Here is a 17,793-nt window from a genome sequence, read left to right on the forward strand (position 1 = left end):
CCAGCAGACCAGGCTGTTAAATGTGAATATAATGCCTGTCCACGATCCAAAGAAACTTGAAAAAAGGACTGGGAAGTGGCTTTTGGTACTTAAAAATAAATATGTTTTGATAATTTTAAGCCAGATAAAATGTGTTCTTTCTGTGTGTCTTCTACGAGTCTGGCTCTGTCTCTGAATAGGAAGTTCAGTTGCGAGGGAACTGCTGAGTGACAATGTATGTAACAGCACACGACTTCGCTTTGTGTGTACATGTGGGGGTGCAGCTCTGCAGTTCTTCATGTTGTACATTGAAAGCTCAACGGGAAGAAAATAATTTCCATTTTACGTGTCTCATTTCAAATCAGAGTTTTACACAACAGGGATGAGAGGCCCAGAATTTAGTGATGCTGACATAAATTATGTGTTTCTTACACTGGTTGCCTGGAAAGTTGTCATCCTCTCTTTTCTGGACAAGTAGTATTTAAATCTGGATGCATTTATAAAGGATTATAAAATGCCTTCTAGAGTAAACTTGAAAATATTAAAGACTAAAAGGAAATGAATGACGTCAGCTAAGCTATCACTTCTGGATTTGTATTGTTGAAATATAACTTTGGACGTGTTTGCAGATTACCTTGGACCTAAGAAAACTACACTCCAAGCCGTGGCTGTGGATAGAATATGAAGCATCACTGCTAAGCGATTCTCTCTAGATATTGTACCGTACTATAACTTTTGAGGCTGCGTTTGCAGATCTTCCACTTGTGAGAAACAGGCATGGATTTTGACTTTGCATTTCAAATAAGGGTTTTGTAATATTTCTTCTTCAAGAGGCAAATGGAGATGCCATCTTTTGATTCTCTCAGGCTGGACACAAACACTTGACACCCCTCTGTCTCCTTCTTGCTACTTGTTTACAATAGAAACTGTGGTCAAGTGAGTGGTTCAAAAGCTCTGGCTAAGGGAATGCTTGGCCTATTTCTACTCAGAGAGCTTGTAGAAGTCTTTAAATTGCAAAATAATCAAAAGACATATTGTCTGGAGGAAAAAATCCTTGGTTTCTGAAAGAAGCTTGTGAGGTGGGTACAAAATGGTAAAATGTGAATGATTCATGTGTATAATTTATATATATGTGTGTGTATATATATATATTTAATCAAGGATATTTTTTAAAAGTACTAACCTGATAAAATATCCTAAATTCTACAGATACCATTCTCTTTTTTAGAGCAAGCAGCAGGTAATGTTGACATTTAGCTGTTAAGCACGATAAAAAACACATTTCTTGTACAGACAGAGCCATAATCAAGGCACAAAGATCTACAAGGATTTTTTAAGTAGTTATATAAAATAATGTTACATTTGGTGGTCTGTACAGTTATAATAAACTAGCCATAAAACAACAACAACAAGAAGATATGGAAGGAGACTCTTGTCCAAGCATAGTCCAAGTCTGGAGAGTCATTTTGAGACAGGACACACTGCAGCGGTGCGTGTGGTAGGTTTTCTGCCTAAATGTAAAAGGCTCAAAGTAGGTCTAATTTAATGCCTGAGGTCGGCAGCGACTCAAATGGGACTGAAAAAAGGGTTTCTCTCCACTCTGTGACTTGAGGTCTGGCCTAGCTCTTGGGCCAACGCAGCTCCGAAGGGGCGACCACTTGTCCGCCTGACTGCCTCGTACCCCTGCCTCTACAATCGTGCCTGATAATTCGGGAAAAAAGTGCCATTCCTCCCCCATTTATCAGGCTCCTGCTGAATCAATAAAGCACTGAGTGGATGACTAAGAGGGACCCTCACCCGGACAGATGTCGCTGCAGCACCACCCGCGTGAGAGTGGTCTGCAGTGACACAAAGGGGTGCGGGTGGGGGCGCTGGGGGAGGTTGTGTGCGCTCAGTGAAGACAAAAGCTACAAACCAAACCCGAGGGGAACAGAGGTAGCCAGAGGCTTGGTGGTCACACGGGAGCCAACACAGAACAGGACAGGTGGCAGCCGGATGAGACTGAGAACACCCTACTTTCGACCATGGCTTGGGGCTGACAGTGCTGGAGTAAATGCCCCACCTGGCAGGGTGGCCAAGGGAGGAGAGGCAGGTGGAGAGAAGGTGCGAGAAGGCGCGCCCCCCGGCCCCCGCTCCCCCCTCCCCCCCAGGGCTGCCTCACAAGAGTTCGTACTGTTTGAGGTGCATCCTCTGGATGATGTCACGGCAGTCGTTGAACACCCTGCGAATGTTCTCGGTGTCCACGGCACAGGTGAAGTGTGGGTAGCAGTAATGTTTGCCGTCCCCTGTCGCTGTGCTGATCCTCTGCAAAAAGAGAAAAAAAAGCTGTCTGTGCGGCGGGGCCCTGGCCACCACGCTCAGGGGTACGTGGGAACACGCCGTCACTCCGTTAGCTCTTGGAGAAGGATTCAGGCAACACTTTGAAGACAAGAGGATCTGGGGTTGTGGTTTGTTTGGCATAGGAACGCTTAGCTTGTAGGGACTGTTTAAATACTGAACACTGCTGGAAACTCAAAGAACCTCACACTTACCTCTGCCCACAGAAGCTTAGGGTTCAGCTGAGAGGACATACATTTAAATGACAGCCACTTATAGAAATCAGGGGAGAATTTTCCAGAAATGAATGTCAGTCCTAAACCAGTGCTATCAAATGGAACTTTCTGCATAATGGAGATGTTCTGTATTCACCCTTCCAATACGGGAACCACTATTACTAGCTGATGCAACAGAGATGGATTTTAGTTTAATTTGATTAAGTTTAAATATCCACATATGGCTAGTGATTCCATGTGGATCGCAGATCAGTCATACTGCCTCCTCCACCTAGAGCTTGAGTGTTTCCTGGGGGTGTCCCCTGGTTAGCAGTGGGAGGTTCATGGCTTTTCTCCCAGAGGAGAAAAAGCATGACCGGTCATGATTCACAAGGTGCATTGGGAAGCTAAGTGGGGCAATGCGGAGAGATGCTGTCATGGGCTGAATTGTGTCCTCCCCACACCAATTCATATGTTGGAATCCAACCCTTAGCACCTCTGAGTGTGACTATTTGGAGACAGGATCTCTTTTTAAAGACGTAGTTTAAGTTAAAATGTGGTCATGTGGGCGGGCCCTAATCCCGTAAGATTAGGGTGTCCTCAGAGGAAGAGAGGACATTGGGACACACACAGAGGAAAGGCCATGTGGAGACACCATGTGAAGACACAACGAGAAGGTGAACATCTACAAGCCAAGGAGAGAGGCCTCAGGAGAAACCAACCCTGTTGACACCCTGATCTCAACTTCTAGCCTCCAGAAGTGTCAGGAAATGAAGGCTGGGTAAGCCCCCGGTGTGTGGTGCTTTGTTATGGCCGCCCCAGCTGGCGAATGCAGAGGTCACGTGGAGGTTTCCTCATAGGTGCCCACAGGGATCCCTGCACGTCCTCCTTGCCCCCCCCCACCCCTCTTCCTGCAAAGCATCTGGGGAATCAGCTGTTGGAGAAAAACCGAGACCCCCTGCCGTGCTGTCTAAAGATGTTCTTCAGGGTATGAGAGTCCTCCCGGGAGGAGGACGGACTTATTTTAAGCAATAGTCAGGCTTCTCTTGAGCAATTACAACTTTTACAAGACTGATGGACACTGAAACGTGTGGGTTAGGTAGCTGGAGCCCTACAGCGCTCGGGGGAGGGACCGGCACCCGGGGAGGGAGTGCGCAGTGGGTGAGTGAGGAACAGGCTTCCTTCTGTACTGATGGGACCGGTGTGTCCTGGCCTGGAGCAACACGAACATAAGGCAGAGCCATTACAGAGGGTGCCGCAGTTTGCTTATCTCTAAACACACTAAACATTTTCTAACATTTCTAAACATTTTCATTTTAAATGACAGAAATAAGCTTGTCGAGGAAAGCTGGGCCATTCCAGACTCTGCTTGACTGGCTCAACTGAGCCTCACTTCTGAGGCTCTTTCTTAAGGAGATGATGTTCAAGGTAAAAGAAAACAGGGGAGTTCATAAAATACCAGGATGAGAAGCCCAGTTAAAATATACAGGCTTCTACCAGATGCCAGAGCATCAAGACCCAGGGTGCCGACCTCATGCTCTGCCTTTGAAACCTTCTGCTCTAAAAGGTTTGGGGGGATGCCTGCCCCGGAGGGCCCCCTGGCCCAGGTCTGGGCGTGGGCTTGCGGGTGGTTTCCAGTCTGAGGCGACAGGGCTGCCTGCGGGTGACGAGGGGAATACTGGGGGCTGACCACCTGGCCCTCCCTCCGTTCTGAGGTCCTCCTGCTCTGGGGATGACTTGGGCCTCCCCGTTGTAGGAGGAAGTGACCCTGACTGGGACAAACCTCCTGGTGGCCAGTGCCCTCCGCATGTGAGGACATGTAAGGAGAATGCTCCCACAGTGTGTGGCCCTTTCTCACCGAGGGGCTCTTCTCATTATGCCTTCCCCCTTCTCTGCCCAAGTCCACCTTTCCCTCCTCAACGCCAGCCGCCCCCCGCCCCCGCCACATACCTCTCCCTCTCCATGTACAGCCTTTATTCCCCACCCTGTCTCGGAGCCTTCTATCATCGAAGTTATTGTTTTGCCCACATTTGCTCCTGTCCAGACTCAGCACTGACCATGTCTGCAGCCTGCCCTGCTGCCTTCTCAGTCTGGGGTCAGGGGTTCCAACGTGACTCCAGACGACTCACTGACCCAGGCAAATTCCACCATAAAAAACTTAAGTCAGGAACCCCTAGGCTTTTATTTCCCTGACTTGCAAACTGCATGCAAGCCAGATTGAGTCCACTGTTAGAGAATAAAAGATTTCTGCCCAACGTCCGAATGGTGGGGGCAAGGCCATTCATTTTGGGAGGGGGTAGCTCTGTTTCTAATCTTTAAATGCCTAACGGGCACACTTAGTTAACTCTCAGTTCTCATTAGAACAGCATTTTATGGAACACTATGTGTTTTTCTATTTATGGTCTTGCAAGATGCTCCTCAAAAAGGGAGCCTGCGGTATGCTACAAACTAATCAATCTACCTTACTGAAGAGATTGGGCATGCATAGCAGCACAGCAAACGTTCCGGACAGTCTGACAACAGAGAAACCTGTCTCACTTGATTTACACAGTATTTCCCGGACTTCCTCACTGTAGGGCCCTTCCCCGTGCCACCTGTTAAAGTTGGGGGAAACACTGTTGGTCAGAACTTACTTTGGGGACTTGATTTTCTTCTCCTTTTTACTTTCTCACTCAGTATAGGATTCAGGAGACAACAGGGGCCGTTGTGGGAAGAGGGTAGAGAAAAAGGCTCCCCTGAGGAGTCAGGCTGGTACCCGATCCCCACGGAAATGCCAGGCATGCTGTGGACCATCCCCACTGCAGACTAGGCTGACCCCCACCTTTCTGGAAGCACACTGTCCATGTGTCCAGTGCTGTCGGGCACTGCTGGGAAAATGTTCTTGGTATTGTGGCACCTACTAGTTTCAAGCTAGTAAAACCTCACAGGTAGCTACACACTGCAGGTTATTCAAGAGACTATGTATGGATGGATGGACGGATAGATAAAGCAAATGTGACAAAATTTTACCAACTGGTCACTTTGGGTGAAGAGTATCTCGAGTTAATTGTATAAGTCTTTTACTTTTTATGTAAGTTTGAAATCATCTCAATATTAAAAGTAAAAAAAAAAAAGAGAAAAACAGATATCTGAATTTATCTGAAGGTCTGAATTGGCCTTTTGGGGGTGAATGAAGGGAGAGGTCTGTCAAAGGTCTCTTTCCTTTTGGAAAATACAAGTGAACACAGTCTGGCTCGTCTCAGTGCCATTCCCTGGGGCCTTGGGCACAGTAGGAAAAGTGCTATGCTCCCTGTTCTTGCTTGGAAGCTGTGTGACCTGAGGTGAGAAGTCCAAACTCTCTGAACCTCGGTATGCTCAGTGGGGAAAGGAAGCGACATTTTCCCTCATCTCTCATAATTCAGGGGGAGATTAAATGAGATCATGAAAGGGTAAGTAATATATACATTGTAGAGAACAATATCACTCTAAGGTGGTAAGAAAACAAAGATGCAAACTGCTTACCAAAAACAGGTCTCGGATAAAGAACTTAGCCCGCGTCACTTTGGGATCTTCTCCTGCATCTGGTGTTGCTGTAAAAACAGCAAGTATTAGTCGTTTAGTTTAAATAGTGTGAAACAAAGATACAACTCTACGGAAAACAGAAGAGGAATTACAAAGCTGGGCTCCTGCACACTCATGGCATTGGACGACGCTTGCAGCAAGGCCAAAAGCTAAAATGGAACTTTATTTCTCATTTAGCTCTGATAAAAGTTTTGTTTTTGTTTTTGGCGGTGGGGGATGACTCCCATTCAAGTAAAACGAAAGCATGTCTCTGAACACTGACCAACCCCGCAGCTGCCTTCCCCTTCCGAGCTCTGGTGAGAGAGAAGGTTCTAGAGGCTGTGGCTTCAGCAGTGGCTGTGCTCATCTGGTCTGCATTCTCCTTCCTTAGCCTTGTTCTAGGGAAGACCTCCCAGTTCGCTGTTCCTACCACCGACTCAGGCATTTGGAGCCCTTCTTTGAAATCAACTGTAGTGACCTGATTCTGCCTCGCAGATTCTAAGTTCAGGGGATCAGTCAATGACTTCTGTGACCCCTGAAATCTACTTTCCTAAAATCTAGGCCTCTCTGCATGTGCTCATTATTCTCTTCCTTCTCTGTTGTAACGACTATGATTATATCATTACTCACGCAGAGCAGGTGATGGGGAGCGCTGCAGGTGATGAATCAGGCTTGACGGGCACACCTGCCATGCTTGGCCCTGGCAGGTGCCTGTGTGGGCTCAGTGCAGAGGGGAGGAAGGAGGGGGCAGGGAGAAGAGCCCAGGATCCACGGAGGGTGTGTGTGTGGGGAGCCCAGGATCCACGGAGGGTGTGTGTGGGGGGAGCCCAGGACCCACGGAGGGTGTGTGTGGGGGGGGAGCCCGGGACCCACGGAGGGTGTGTGGGGGGGAGCCCAGGACCCACGGAGGGTGTGTGTGTGTGTGGGGAGCCCAGGAGCCACGGAGGGTGTGTAGGGGGGAACCCAGGACCCACGGAGGGTGTGTGTGGGGGGAGCCCAGGTTCCACGCAGGGTGTGTGTGGGAGGCACCCAGGATCCACGGAGGGGTGTCTGTGGGAGGATCACAGGATCCACTGAACGTGTGTGTGGGAGGAGCCCAGGATCCACGGAGGGTATGTGTGGGAGGAGCCCAGGATCCACGGAGGGTGTGTGTGGGGGGAGCACAGGATCCACTGAATGTGTGTGTGGCAAGAGCACAGGATCCACGGAGGGTGTGTGCGGAAGGAGCACAGGATCCACTGAGGATGGGGGTAGAACAGGATCCACTGAATGTGTGTGTGGGGGGAGCCCAGGATCCACTGAGGATAGGGGTAGAAGAACAGGATCCACTGAATGTGTGTTGGGGGTAAGCACAGGATCCACGGAGGATGTGTGTGGGAGGAGCACAGGATCCACTGAATGTGTGTGTGGGGGGAGCACAGGATCCACTGAATGTGTGTGTGGGGGGAGCACAGGATCCACTGAATGTGTGTGGGGGAGAAGCACAGGATCCACGGAGGGTGTGTGTGGGAGGAGCATAGCATCCACTGAGGATGGGGGTAGAAGAACAGGATCCACTGAATGTGTGTGTGGGCGGAGCACAGGATCCACGGAGGGTTGTGGTGGGGAACCTAGCTTGTAATATTCCCTGGGCAGGCCAGGTTTGGTCTCAGCTTGTGGTGAGATTAAGTCCGTGTTGGTAGGGATCATAAGTAGGATTGTGGCTGTGTTTCAGAAAGAATTTGGCAGAAATTCAGAGAATGTTCTGGAAAGTTGAATGAGCAGAGTAAGGGAGTCTGGGCAGGACGTTGTCTTGACCAGATCCAGAGCTGAGAAGAGGCCAGGACCAAGACAGAGAGGACGGAAAGAAGGAAGAGCACAGTGGACGCCTGAGTGTTGACTGTCCACGGTGCGGGGCACTGGGGGCCTGGCTACCGGGAGAAGAAAGAAGGCCCGGTTGGCCGGCCGCCATAGTCCAGGGATGAGAGGGCAGCGCCAGCTCTGCTGACTTCTCGTAGTTAGGTGACTGGCCACCAGGCTGGCCGAGGTTAGCCCGAGGATCACCATGAACCACTTCTTACCTGAGTTTCCCTGAGTTTCTAGGAAAGTCCCTTTCATTCTGCTTTATCTAGCTGGGGGTTCAAATTTTAAGAAGTGGTATCATTTCACGCAAATAAATCCCTTCTATGAGAACTGAGGAGCAGCAGTGGGAACCGGGGTCTGCCCGGGGTGGGGTCTTCTGGAATTTAGCACTGAGAGGCCCCCACCCAGTGCCTGAACCCTGCAGGTGGTTGGCCACCCTGGTGGTGGCCAAAGTCATCGCTGGGGACAAGAGAGGTGGATGTGGTGGCTGAAAGCGTGGGCTTGGGCATGAAGGTTCAGAGGCTACCTGTCCTGGCAGGCTCTACCTGAGTGACTTTGAACAACTGACTACCTCTCTCAGCTCACTTTCCACAGGAAAACAGGCAAATAACAGAAAGGGTCATTTCTAGGGTTACAGTGAGAGTCAAGGTCGGCTGACACAGTGCCCAGTTCATGACAGACCCAACCAAGGCACCAAGAGACAGAACTTAATTCAGCCAATGACACCCAAAAGTGCCCTGTCTTCTCCTAAACAGTTTGAAGTCAAACCTTGACATTCTTACACATGGAATCCGAAATAAGACATTTTAATATGCTCGTACTTTAAGGTGGGGCAGTAGTCCAGAGGATTGATTCAAATTAGTTGGAATTCCCTAAAAATCGTCAGAACTGTTTGAACTATAGTAACAGGGCTATTTAAAAAAAGCAATCAATCCTTTTCCTTAGGAAAAACTAGTTTTGAAATCTTACCATCTTCAGGAACAGTATAATTTGCATACTCTGGGAAATAATCTTCAATTTTTGATTTCCCTGCCAAGACTTTTTCTGCCAGCATATCCTGTTTGTTCAAGAACAAGATGATAGAAATGGTCCGTAACCACCTGAAAAGAGAAATAAACGTACCAAGTTCACATCCACTAGTACGTGAAAGTACCTGTAACGTAGGAGTTACTTGCTGAAAAAGAACAACACTGCCATCTTCCTGAAATGTACAGGATTTAGAATTATGTGATACACCAAATCTCGTGGACCCCTGCTCCAGCTGCAAGTAAGACGTTCTTATAAGTAAACCTTATAAAAAATAAATAGAGATAGTTGATTTAGCAGTTCAGTATTTTCGAATTCATCTTTCCTGGGAATGTAAATTTCTTGGCACCAAAGCTAAGGTTTATTTATGGAATAAATACACCTGCATTTTTGCGCTGCAGTTTATTAATAAAGGGTGGGAAAACCAGACGTTAGAGCGTCAGTAACAAGAACAAAACACATGAGTCATTAGCTGATCACACAGAATGTAATTTGTAGCTGGTTTGGCTCTTCCTGTGCTGAGTCTGAGCAGGCTGAGGTTCTCCAGAGGTGGAGCAGGATGTTAAGACTTTGGTCAAGGCCACGGCACTGGACAAGCTAAGGGGAGGGGCTCAGGTACAGTGACGGTGAAGGATGGGGAAGGTTCTCTCTGTTTTATTAAACAGACACAGAGCACGGGCTTAAGATGAACTCAGTATGTGCATGAGCAAAGCCTTTGTAAATTCTATTATTTCAAAGGAATCAGGCTGATGATTAGTGTACAGGAATCTTACTATGAAGTAGAAACAATCCATTCTTCCTCCAAATGGAAATAGCTTTACTGTTCCTTGTTATAAAATAGCCAATCCTGGTAAAAATGATTTTTTAATTATAGAAAAATTAATCATAGAAAAAATCAAATGTAATTACTATTAGAGGCAACTATTAGCACTGTTATGTTTTTACTTCCAGGTTTTTTCCCATCCTCAGACATAGTTATAAAAACAAGATCATGGTGTTTTTAAATCTGCTTTTTCATTTAACAATATTGTGGTCATTTTCTCATGTGACTGTGTGTGTTTACATACATATATAAATATATATAATATGTGTAAATATTATATATAACATATATATATTTATATATATAAAAATTTTTAATGACTCCAAAGTGTTCTTCCGTATATCCAGTATTTCCTGACTCTTTTTCTTTCTCGTTGTCTTAATACTGTTCCACTGAGAACAGTTGCTGAACACTTTTGATAGAGAAAAACTTCTCTGATAAACCAAATGTTTTGCAAGTTCAGCTTAATGCTTCCTGTCCTCCTTGGTGATATTTCTTCTTAAATAGTTCAGAAGATACTTTGATTTTTAATATCTATGTGTGTATTGTGTATGTGTGCGTTTGGTGGGTATTCCTTTCTAAAATAATCACCCTTTGCAACAGTAGCAGTTTCAAACATGATTATGCTGTGATTTTGACCTGTAAGGGATCTTCTAGAGATTATCTAGTTATTTGTGGATGGTACTTTCTAAGTTTCAAAAACCAAACCAAACCAGTTTTGAACTCTAGCTATAATCTTGAGCTTTCAAAACAGGTATTTGAATTTTCTTGACAAAGCACTGTCAGAGTGTCATCAAAGAATACTCCCCATATTAAGTGTGTCTGTACATGAGATGGACCAAAAAAGATCCTGCTGACGGTTCTGGATTTATCAGCATGGAAAGAAAATATATCTGGAGAATAATAATGAAAGTGAGCTGAGTGGTATTTTTCATGAAAGAAAATTTGCAATTTCCAGAGGTGCAACTGAATTTCCTTCTTTCTTTCTTTTTTTTTTAGATTTTATTTATTTGACAGAGAGAGACACAGCGAGAGAGGGAACACAAGCAGGGGGAGCGGGAGAGGGAGAAGCAGGCTTCCCGCTGAGCAGGGAGCCCGATGCGGGGCTCGATCCCAGGACCCTGGGATCATGACCTAAGCCGAAGGCAGAGGCTTAACTGACTGAGCCACTCAGGCACCCCCCGAATTTCTTATTTTTATCACCTGTTGTTCCAGATGCTTTCGAAGAGGTCCAGGGACTCTCTGAGCCTGTTGGTGTTGTTATCCTCCCGAATCACCATGTTGTAGCTGCTGCAGGCGGCGACATAAATGATAGCCGTGACGTCTTCATGGGAGAAGAGAGACAAAGAGAAGCGCCTCCGTTAGACAGAGAGCCACTGCGTGGTAATAAGGTCCACATCCAACTGCTACTCATTTTCACCCCGGGATTATGAGAATGACTTAAAGAGGCACTGTGTGTTTCAGTAATGTACCCCATGAGCCAATGTTAAATGTAAAGCTGGGATGCCTTGATTCCTGATGAGATTCACATTTAAGGCACGTAATGGATGGTCTAATTCAAAGCTACTGAAGCACAGTAGCAGGAGTGAGTGTGAGAATTCATCCCTATTCTTGAGAAAGCATAGCAATCACCGTTAAAGCACTGGATCCATTTTCTTCTCTCGTCCCTCTGGCCGCCGACGTCAAACATGCTGTGGAGGAACATCAGGGCATGATCATTTGAGGCGAGACTCCCTCTGTGTCCCTCCTCTGCCGTGGCTCCGGGCCCGTGGCACTGCTCCCTGTGTGGCCTCGGCAAACGGCTCCGCACGCTCTGAGGTTCTGCACCATTGCCGGGCCCGGGAGTCCACACCCCGTTGTTTCTTGGGATCACAGGCCTCACCGTGCAGTGACCAAGCCGGCTCAGGCCCCTCCGCTCAGGGCAGCCCTCAGGGGGCATCCCCCTGCCTGGACAGCTGCTCTGGATAGTCTTCACCTACTCAGGTGGCCCTGGCTCCCACCTTCCTCCCTGCCCTACACTTAACTGCATGCCCTTTAGGGCCACAGAGTCTGTATGGACCTATCCAGAAGGGTAGTGAGGCACAGTTGGGATGACTGAAGCCCCAGGGCCCAGCCCATGGCAGGAAGGCCGGACTCCCTGAGCCCATTAGGCCCCAGCAGGCAGCCAGGGGGGCGTCCGGCCCCCCATCTCCGGCAGGCTTGCTCTCAACCACTTACTGAAAGTTTACTTTGTCCACTTGGAATCGGGTCTCGAAAATCCCTGATGTCAGGACCCTGCATCTGAGAAGATCCTGAGAACAAGAAGACAAACCAAGTGGCATCACTGTTCTTCAGAAGGAAAGCCCTGAACGCAACTGCAACCACAGTAACCAAGTTTTTCAAATAACCATTTCTTCCAACTGTGAGAGAGACAATGATACTTAAAAAGTCAGACAAACGCTCTGCTCCCACCCCCTGCCGCCCCCACCAAGCAGAAAGTCACAATTAATGTGCTGGTTTGGTCTTAGAGACTTAATAGCTGTGCTTTTATTTTCTTTAGGATTTTTTTTTTTTAATCACTTCTGTGGGGGTCCCAGGGCATCCTGTCACAGGTGCAGCTGACACGGGGTCCTGGTGGCGCTCTGCTGCTGCGCCTTCCTGGAGAGCCACCTGCTGCGGGTGCACACCGATGGGTGAGAAATCAAAGGCTTGATTGCTCTGTCGGGTAATTTTGAGCTCTTGGGGTCAGCCTCACGGAGTTGTGGATTTCAGGGGAGAGAGGAGCTCAGGCCTCCAGGGGAGGGGAGAGAAGAGAAGGGGAAGGGAGGCAGAGAAGAGAGCCGCCAGGAAGGGCCCACAGCCAAGGCCCTCCAGGGGACACAGACACTGGGGGAGTCTCAGAGGGGCAGTTCGAACAGAGCCCCCCCAGCTTCCTTGGAGTTCACTAGCTCCTGAGGTATCTGGGGGGCTCCTAAGCTGAGCAATTCAGAGTGATCAGAGTCTCTGTAGTTGCCTGATGGCCAAAGGTTCCAGGGGGCACGGAAGCTCCCTCCCTGCTACTTACAAATGGGCAGTGGGGCACTTTCATCCAGCTTAACCCAAAGACCACACTCTGAGTCGCACCTGGAGAGTGTGCCTGTATACGTGACCCAGCCCAGGGCCCAAAGTAGAATGGGCAGAGTGGACGAAGCTGGAGAAGCAAAGGTTGAGCTTGCTGTGGACAGCTCCAAGAGAAATGGGAATTGCACGCTGCTATCCCACAGATAAAATTGTTTCGATATTGGCAGGTTAGAAATCTAGTAAATTTTAGAGAGCTAAGTCAGGCGCCAAATCACAGGGTATGGTAAATATACCCTGTGCACATGCAGGGACAGTGGACACAATTGCAGGAAGTAGCTGTTTTATGGATTTCGCCCCTTAATCCATTTACAAACCATCAGTGAATAATACTGACAGTTCCTCTAATCTCGCCAAGTTCAAGCAGGTGACTGCGGGCTCCAGCTTCACATACCTGGTCTGTGGGTGTGTAGTCCACCAAACTGACACTGTCAATTCTCTCCAGGAAGCTGAAAAGAAAGCCAGCACATGCTCAGAAGTGTTCTTGGGTGGCTTTCTCCTGGGCAGTGGGTCTAGGGGATGGGACAGTCACAGAGGCACGGGAGGGCAGGGGCAGGTGGGGGAGTGAAGGGAAAAAAAATCACGTTGTATCTGCACGTGGAAGAAGACGTGGATGCGAGGGGCCCCATGGGCACATGCTCCCCCTCCTCAGAGAGAGAGGCCGCCTGCCCATATTAGCTAAAATTTCCACGCCAACCTTGCTTTATTTTTCTACGTGGCATCTACCACAGCCTGACACGATTCCCATTTATTTGTTTTACATTTATTATCTATTTCTTCCTCCAAAATGCAAGACCCACAGGGCGTGTCTCAGTCTTGCTGGTCCAGGTATCCCCAGCACCTAGTACAGGCCTGGTCCCCGCATCTTTGTTCGATGAATGAACGTCTGCTCCCTTCCTCCACCAGCAGCTGAAAGAGGTAAGTGAGCAGGTGGCTGAGAGGCCCAGCCCATAATGGACACCATGGAGACTGTCAAGACACAGGAAGACATGGAGACTGGTTAGCTGCTGAGCAAGGAATCCTTCTGGAGACAGAGGGGGCAGCAGGGGCTTCAAAGGGAAGGAGAACATGTAGGGGAAGGAGGGGTTTGAGTGGCCCCTGGTCTCCCGGCTGTGGGTGAGGCTCCAGCTCCAGGGAGGGTGAACGTGCCCCAGACTAAAGGGACACGGCCGACTTCCTTGCCTGTCCAACTCAGCATGGTTTGGGTTCCTTTACTGAAGTAAAGTGATAGAGCATTAGGCCTTCCTCGAATGGTCTAATGCTTGTGGGCATTTGCACAGTGCAGGACAGGTGTCACCCCCCACCCCCATCTCCACACGCTCCCTCTGCCAGCCTGCACGGCAGGCCTGAGAGATGCTTCCAGCATGGGCAAGAGGGAGGCCAAAGACACATTAAGATCACTTAATTCCCTTGGCCATTGTATCTCCTTCCTCCTGGGGAGCTAGAGATAGCTCCCAGTGGTGCAGGATGGTGGCCTGGTGCTGGGGCGACATTTTGGCGGCCCTTTGCCCAGGCACCCTTGTGCACAAGGGCCAGCAGCTCCACACCCAAGGCTTCCCTTAGAGCTGCAACAGAGGCAGCCCTGGCCTCGGCCAAAAGCCGACTGTTGGAAGGGGCGAGAGTGGGTCGACTGGCGGTAGGGATTTCCTGTCAGAGACCGGAAGTGCAGGAGGACAGCATCAGGAATGAGGTCATGTCAGGTATGGTGGTGGTGGGAGGGTCTGTGGCGGCACCGCCTGCCATGGGCGTTGTCAGAGTCATCAGCTCCTGGAGGACTGCAGAACTAGGGGCTGGTGGCAAGGTTGCAGAGAAGCCAAAGGGGCCGTGATCCGCCTGGGGCCTCTCTGGAGTGGGGACCGCGAGCCCCGGGAGGTGCTGCCATGTGCCTACCAGAAGGTGGGTGAATTGGCTGGGGGCAGAGCTAGTTCCCGAGGGGGAGGAGTTTGGACAGAGTGCAGACAACCCTGCGAGAGCCACAGGAGGGGGCCCCTTGGGAGCTGGGGAAACGTTGGAGGCCGGGCTTGCTTGAGGCCTGGTTTGAGAGCCATAGTGTCGTTTGGCTCAGTCCCTGCTGGCCTTGAATTTGGCAGAGTGGAGAGCACCTCCAAAGTACACAATGAGTTCCTGACCATCTAGCAGGGAAAGGGCAGAAACTCACTCTGTGACGGAGTTTTCAGCTCCTGGAAAGGGGGCTCTGGTTTGTAGCCCAGACAACCAGGTGGGTCTGGTGGGAAGACGAGCTGCCTCCCTCACACTGGCCTACACTAATTGATTACAGAGATGGTCTGTCCTCTTGGCAGGAGACATATAATACTGAACATGTGATACAGAAACCAATCATCTCCGAATAAAGGGGCTAGAAAATTAAACTAAATATGGAGCCTTTGGCTATAGTTAGAGTTTAGGAAGCAACCAATTTCAAACAGGATGCAAACAGGGTGGAGGTAGGTGGGTGAATTGATTCAGATGGTAATAACTAGTATAAGTAGAAACAATGAAATGTGGTTAAAAAAATACATCAAAAGTTCTTGATAGATGTGATTAAAGACTGCCTTCCAAAGGAAGCTGTGGGAGTACCTTACAGAACGCTATTAAAAATAAGCGGTTCAGAGATGCTAATGACAAAGGCAAAGATGTCAAGTTTGTACCCATCCCTAATCTCCAGGATGGATATTCGAAGTTCCTTCCAGCTCTGATAGTTAACGATCTAAGTGAGATCCGAGAGGCATCAATGAACATTTCCAAGAGTCCCTTCTGCATCGTTCCTGATGCTGAATGGTATTGTGAGTTCATGCATTTCAAATTTGTGCAATGAAAATAAAATGTGAAAATCCCTCCCCCGAATGTGAATGTGTCCCCCAGTTCTTTGAAAGACCCTCTAAGGCATAAAGGAATGAAAGAGAAATCTATAGTAGTAGATTTCTGCCAGCCTTTTGCCTTAGTCTTTGGTTCAATCAGTGTATTTTCCAGCATGTTTTAGAAGTGCTTCAAATTGGAGCTCCTAAGATAGTCTCTATAGAGAGATGAGTTTTAAAAGGGTCTTCTAAATCATACACAAAATTTAGTAAGACTACATTTTAAAGGGTTAGTAAAATTGTCTTCTTAAATATGCTACTGCCTTTTTAGTGGAAAAATTAATCAGATTTAAGAATCAACCTTGGAGACGGTTCACTCACTTTACAGAGTTGCAAGACAGTACCAAACTATACTTAAAAAAAGTCACGATAGTGATATGGACTCTACAAAAGAGTAGTTAAAAAGCAATTTACTTTGATTTTTTTCCCATTACTTCCTGCTACAGCTGAGGATATTCATGTTTGCAGAAACATTTTCATTCTTGTCATTTAGATCCCCCTTCTGCTTGACACTGGCACAAAATAGCAGTTCATTGTTTATTTCTCATCTGCTGTCTGCTATCCCACTAAAATGACTCAAAAGTCACAGTGTTCTTGTGACCATGCAGTTGGTCATGAGGAGGGAGAAAGGATCATGAAAAGATGAAAAACATTTCTGTTAAATACCTTTAAACGATGAGATCTGAGAAAAAGCACCAACTAAATATAATTAAAAAGTATCCGTAATTGTTTTATTTGTGAAAATGTAGCAAGCTGGAACTGTCAAAGGTTAGTAAGAAACCTCTCTCAGTGTGTTACTGAAATTTACTTCCTGTGCTAATGTACATGATATAAAACTGTGGAGGAGAAAAATATTACGCACCCAGTGACAAGGTACCAGGCAGTTCTGACGCACGGCAGGTTAAGATCCGTACCGCTTACAAGGGGGGTCCTCAGACCAGGAGCAGCACCTGCAGACCTTGGGGATGAGGATTTGCAGCTGAGCCATATCCCCTGGTGCTTCTGACCCGCAGTACCCCCGGGGACTCAGTGACCCCTGTGCATGTCAAAGTTTGCGGAACACCTTTCCTCTCCATTTTTCCTGCCACCCTGCTCTAGGCTCTGTCTTGCTTCACTGGGATTATACAGTTTTCCAATGTTCATGCTCCTGCTTCCTTCCTCAGGGTAAAGTTCACATTTTCAACCTGGCCTCCAAGCCCTTCCCAATCTGTCCAACCTCTTCACTCTTTTTGACGTCTTGACATCGAACAAACCCTCCACTCCTTTCAAATCCCCATATGGCTTTGGGCCTCTCCTACCTTCGTGTAATTCCCACTTCTTTTCTTTGAAGCCCCAGATTCAACTCTTACCTCCCGCAAGAAGCCAGTTCTAACCACTACGGGCACTGACTCCATTCTCCGTGTAGTTAACGTTCATGATTTGATTAGCATGGGCTACTCCCTTATACTGTGACTTACTCCCTTTTTAGAAGTCAAGGTATAAAACACGTCAGGTGTATCAAGTGCACTAATCTTAAGTGTTCATCTTGATGACTCTGTAACATTTGTATACATTCATGACTGTTTTTCTCTTTACGCGTATGGTTTATCTACGTAACTGTACTGAGCACTGTTTAAGGCAGAAGTGTGTTTTTTTTTTCTCTCTAGAAAGAAGCCCCAGATAGCCAACATCTGATATACTTTAGTCTAAATCTTTTACTGTATTCAGTCATTCTGAATAAAAACTGCTGAATTGTTTGTCCTGCTACTATTCAAGAGGGAGGGAGGATGTATAAACCCTGAAGAGCAAGAGCGAACATTCCAATTTGGGGAAATGCTCTGAAGGAAAAGGACACAGTGCTTCTGAGGAGACACAACAGGGCTTTGGCTGAGTGCCCAAATGCACCCCCTTTACTCACTGTGTACGTTGTCATTAGAGAGCTCTAGGCATGATCACAGGTGAGAGCCCCAAGGGAGCTATGCATTCACACCGGGGACGTGATCAGGAGCAAACTGAGCTAGGTACCACACCAGGCCCAGTAACTGTGACCAAGACAGACATCGTTTTACCATCTAGTCATAAAAAAACAAACCTAGGGTAAACCAGGTGGGTATTTTACTAG

General features: G+C 47.8%; 1 protein-coding gene across 6 annotated transcripts in view; it reads right to left on the minus strand.

The window, feature by feature from the left end:
• Nucleotides 1–227: 227 nt before the first annotated feature.
• Nucleotides 228–17,793, minus strand: part of GNAL (G protein subunit alpha L) — a 141,819-nt gene continuing 124,253 nt past the window's right edge. For all 6 annotated transcript variants that reach the window (XM_027575345.2, XM_027575348.1, XM_027575349.1 and 3 more), the window contains 7 exons: nucleotides 13,232–13,286; nucleotides 11,959–12,032; nucleotides 11,374–11,432; nucleotides 10,945–11,065; nucleotides 8,862–8,992; nucleotides 6,012–6,079; nucleotides 228–2,283 (listed from right to left, as the gene is read on the minus strand). In XM_027575345.2, coding sequence (XP_027431146.1) covers nucleotides 2,137–2,283; nucleotides 6,012–6,079; nucleotides 8,862–8,992; nucleotides 10,945–11,065; nucleotides 11,374–11,432; nucleotides 11,959–12,032; nucleotides 13,232–13,286 — 655 coding nt within the window. In that variant the 3' untranslated portion in view covers nucleotides 228–2,136. The remainder of the gene's footprint in view (nucleotides 2,284–6,011; nucleotides 6,080–8,861; nucleotides 8,993–10,944; nucleotides 11,066–11,373; nucleotides 11,433–11,958; nucleotides 12,033–13,231; nucleotides 13,287–17,793) is intronic.

Source organism: Zalophus californianus, chromosome 14, assembly GCF_009762305.2.
Source record: "Zalophus californianus isolate mZalCal1 chromosome 14, mZalCal1.pri.v2, whole genome shotgun sequence".
NCBI classification, from domain to species: domain Eukaryota; kingdom Metazoa; phylum Chordata; class Mammalia; order Carnivora; family Otariidae; genus Zalophus; species Zalophus californianus.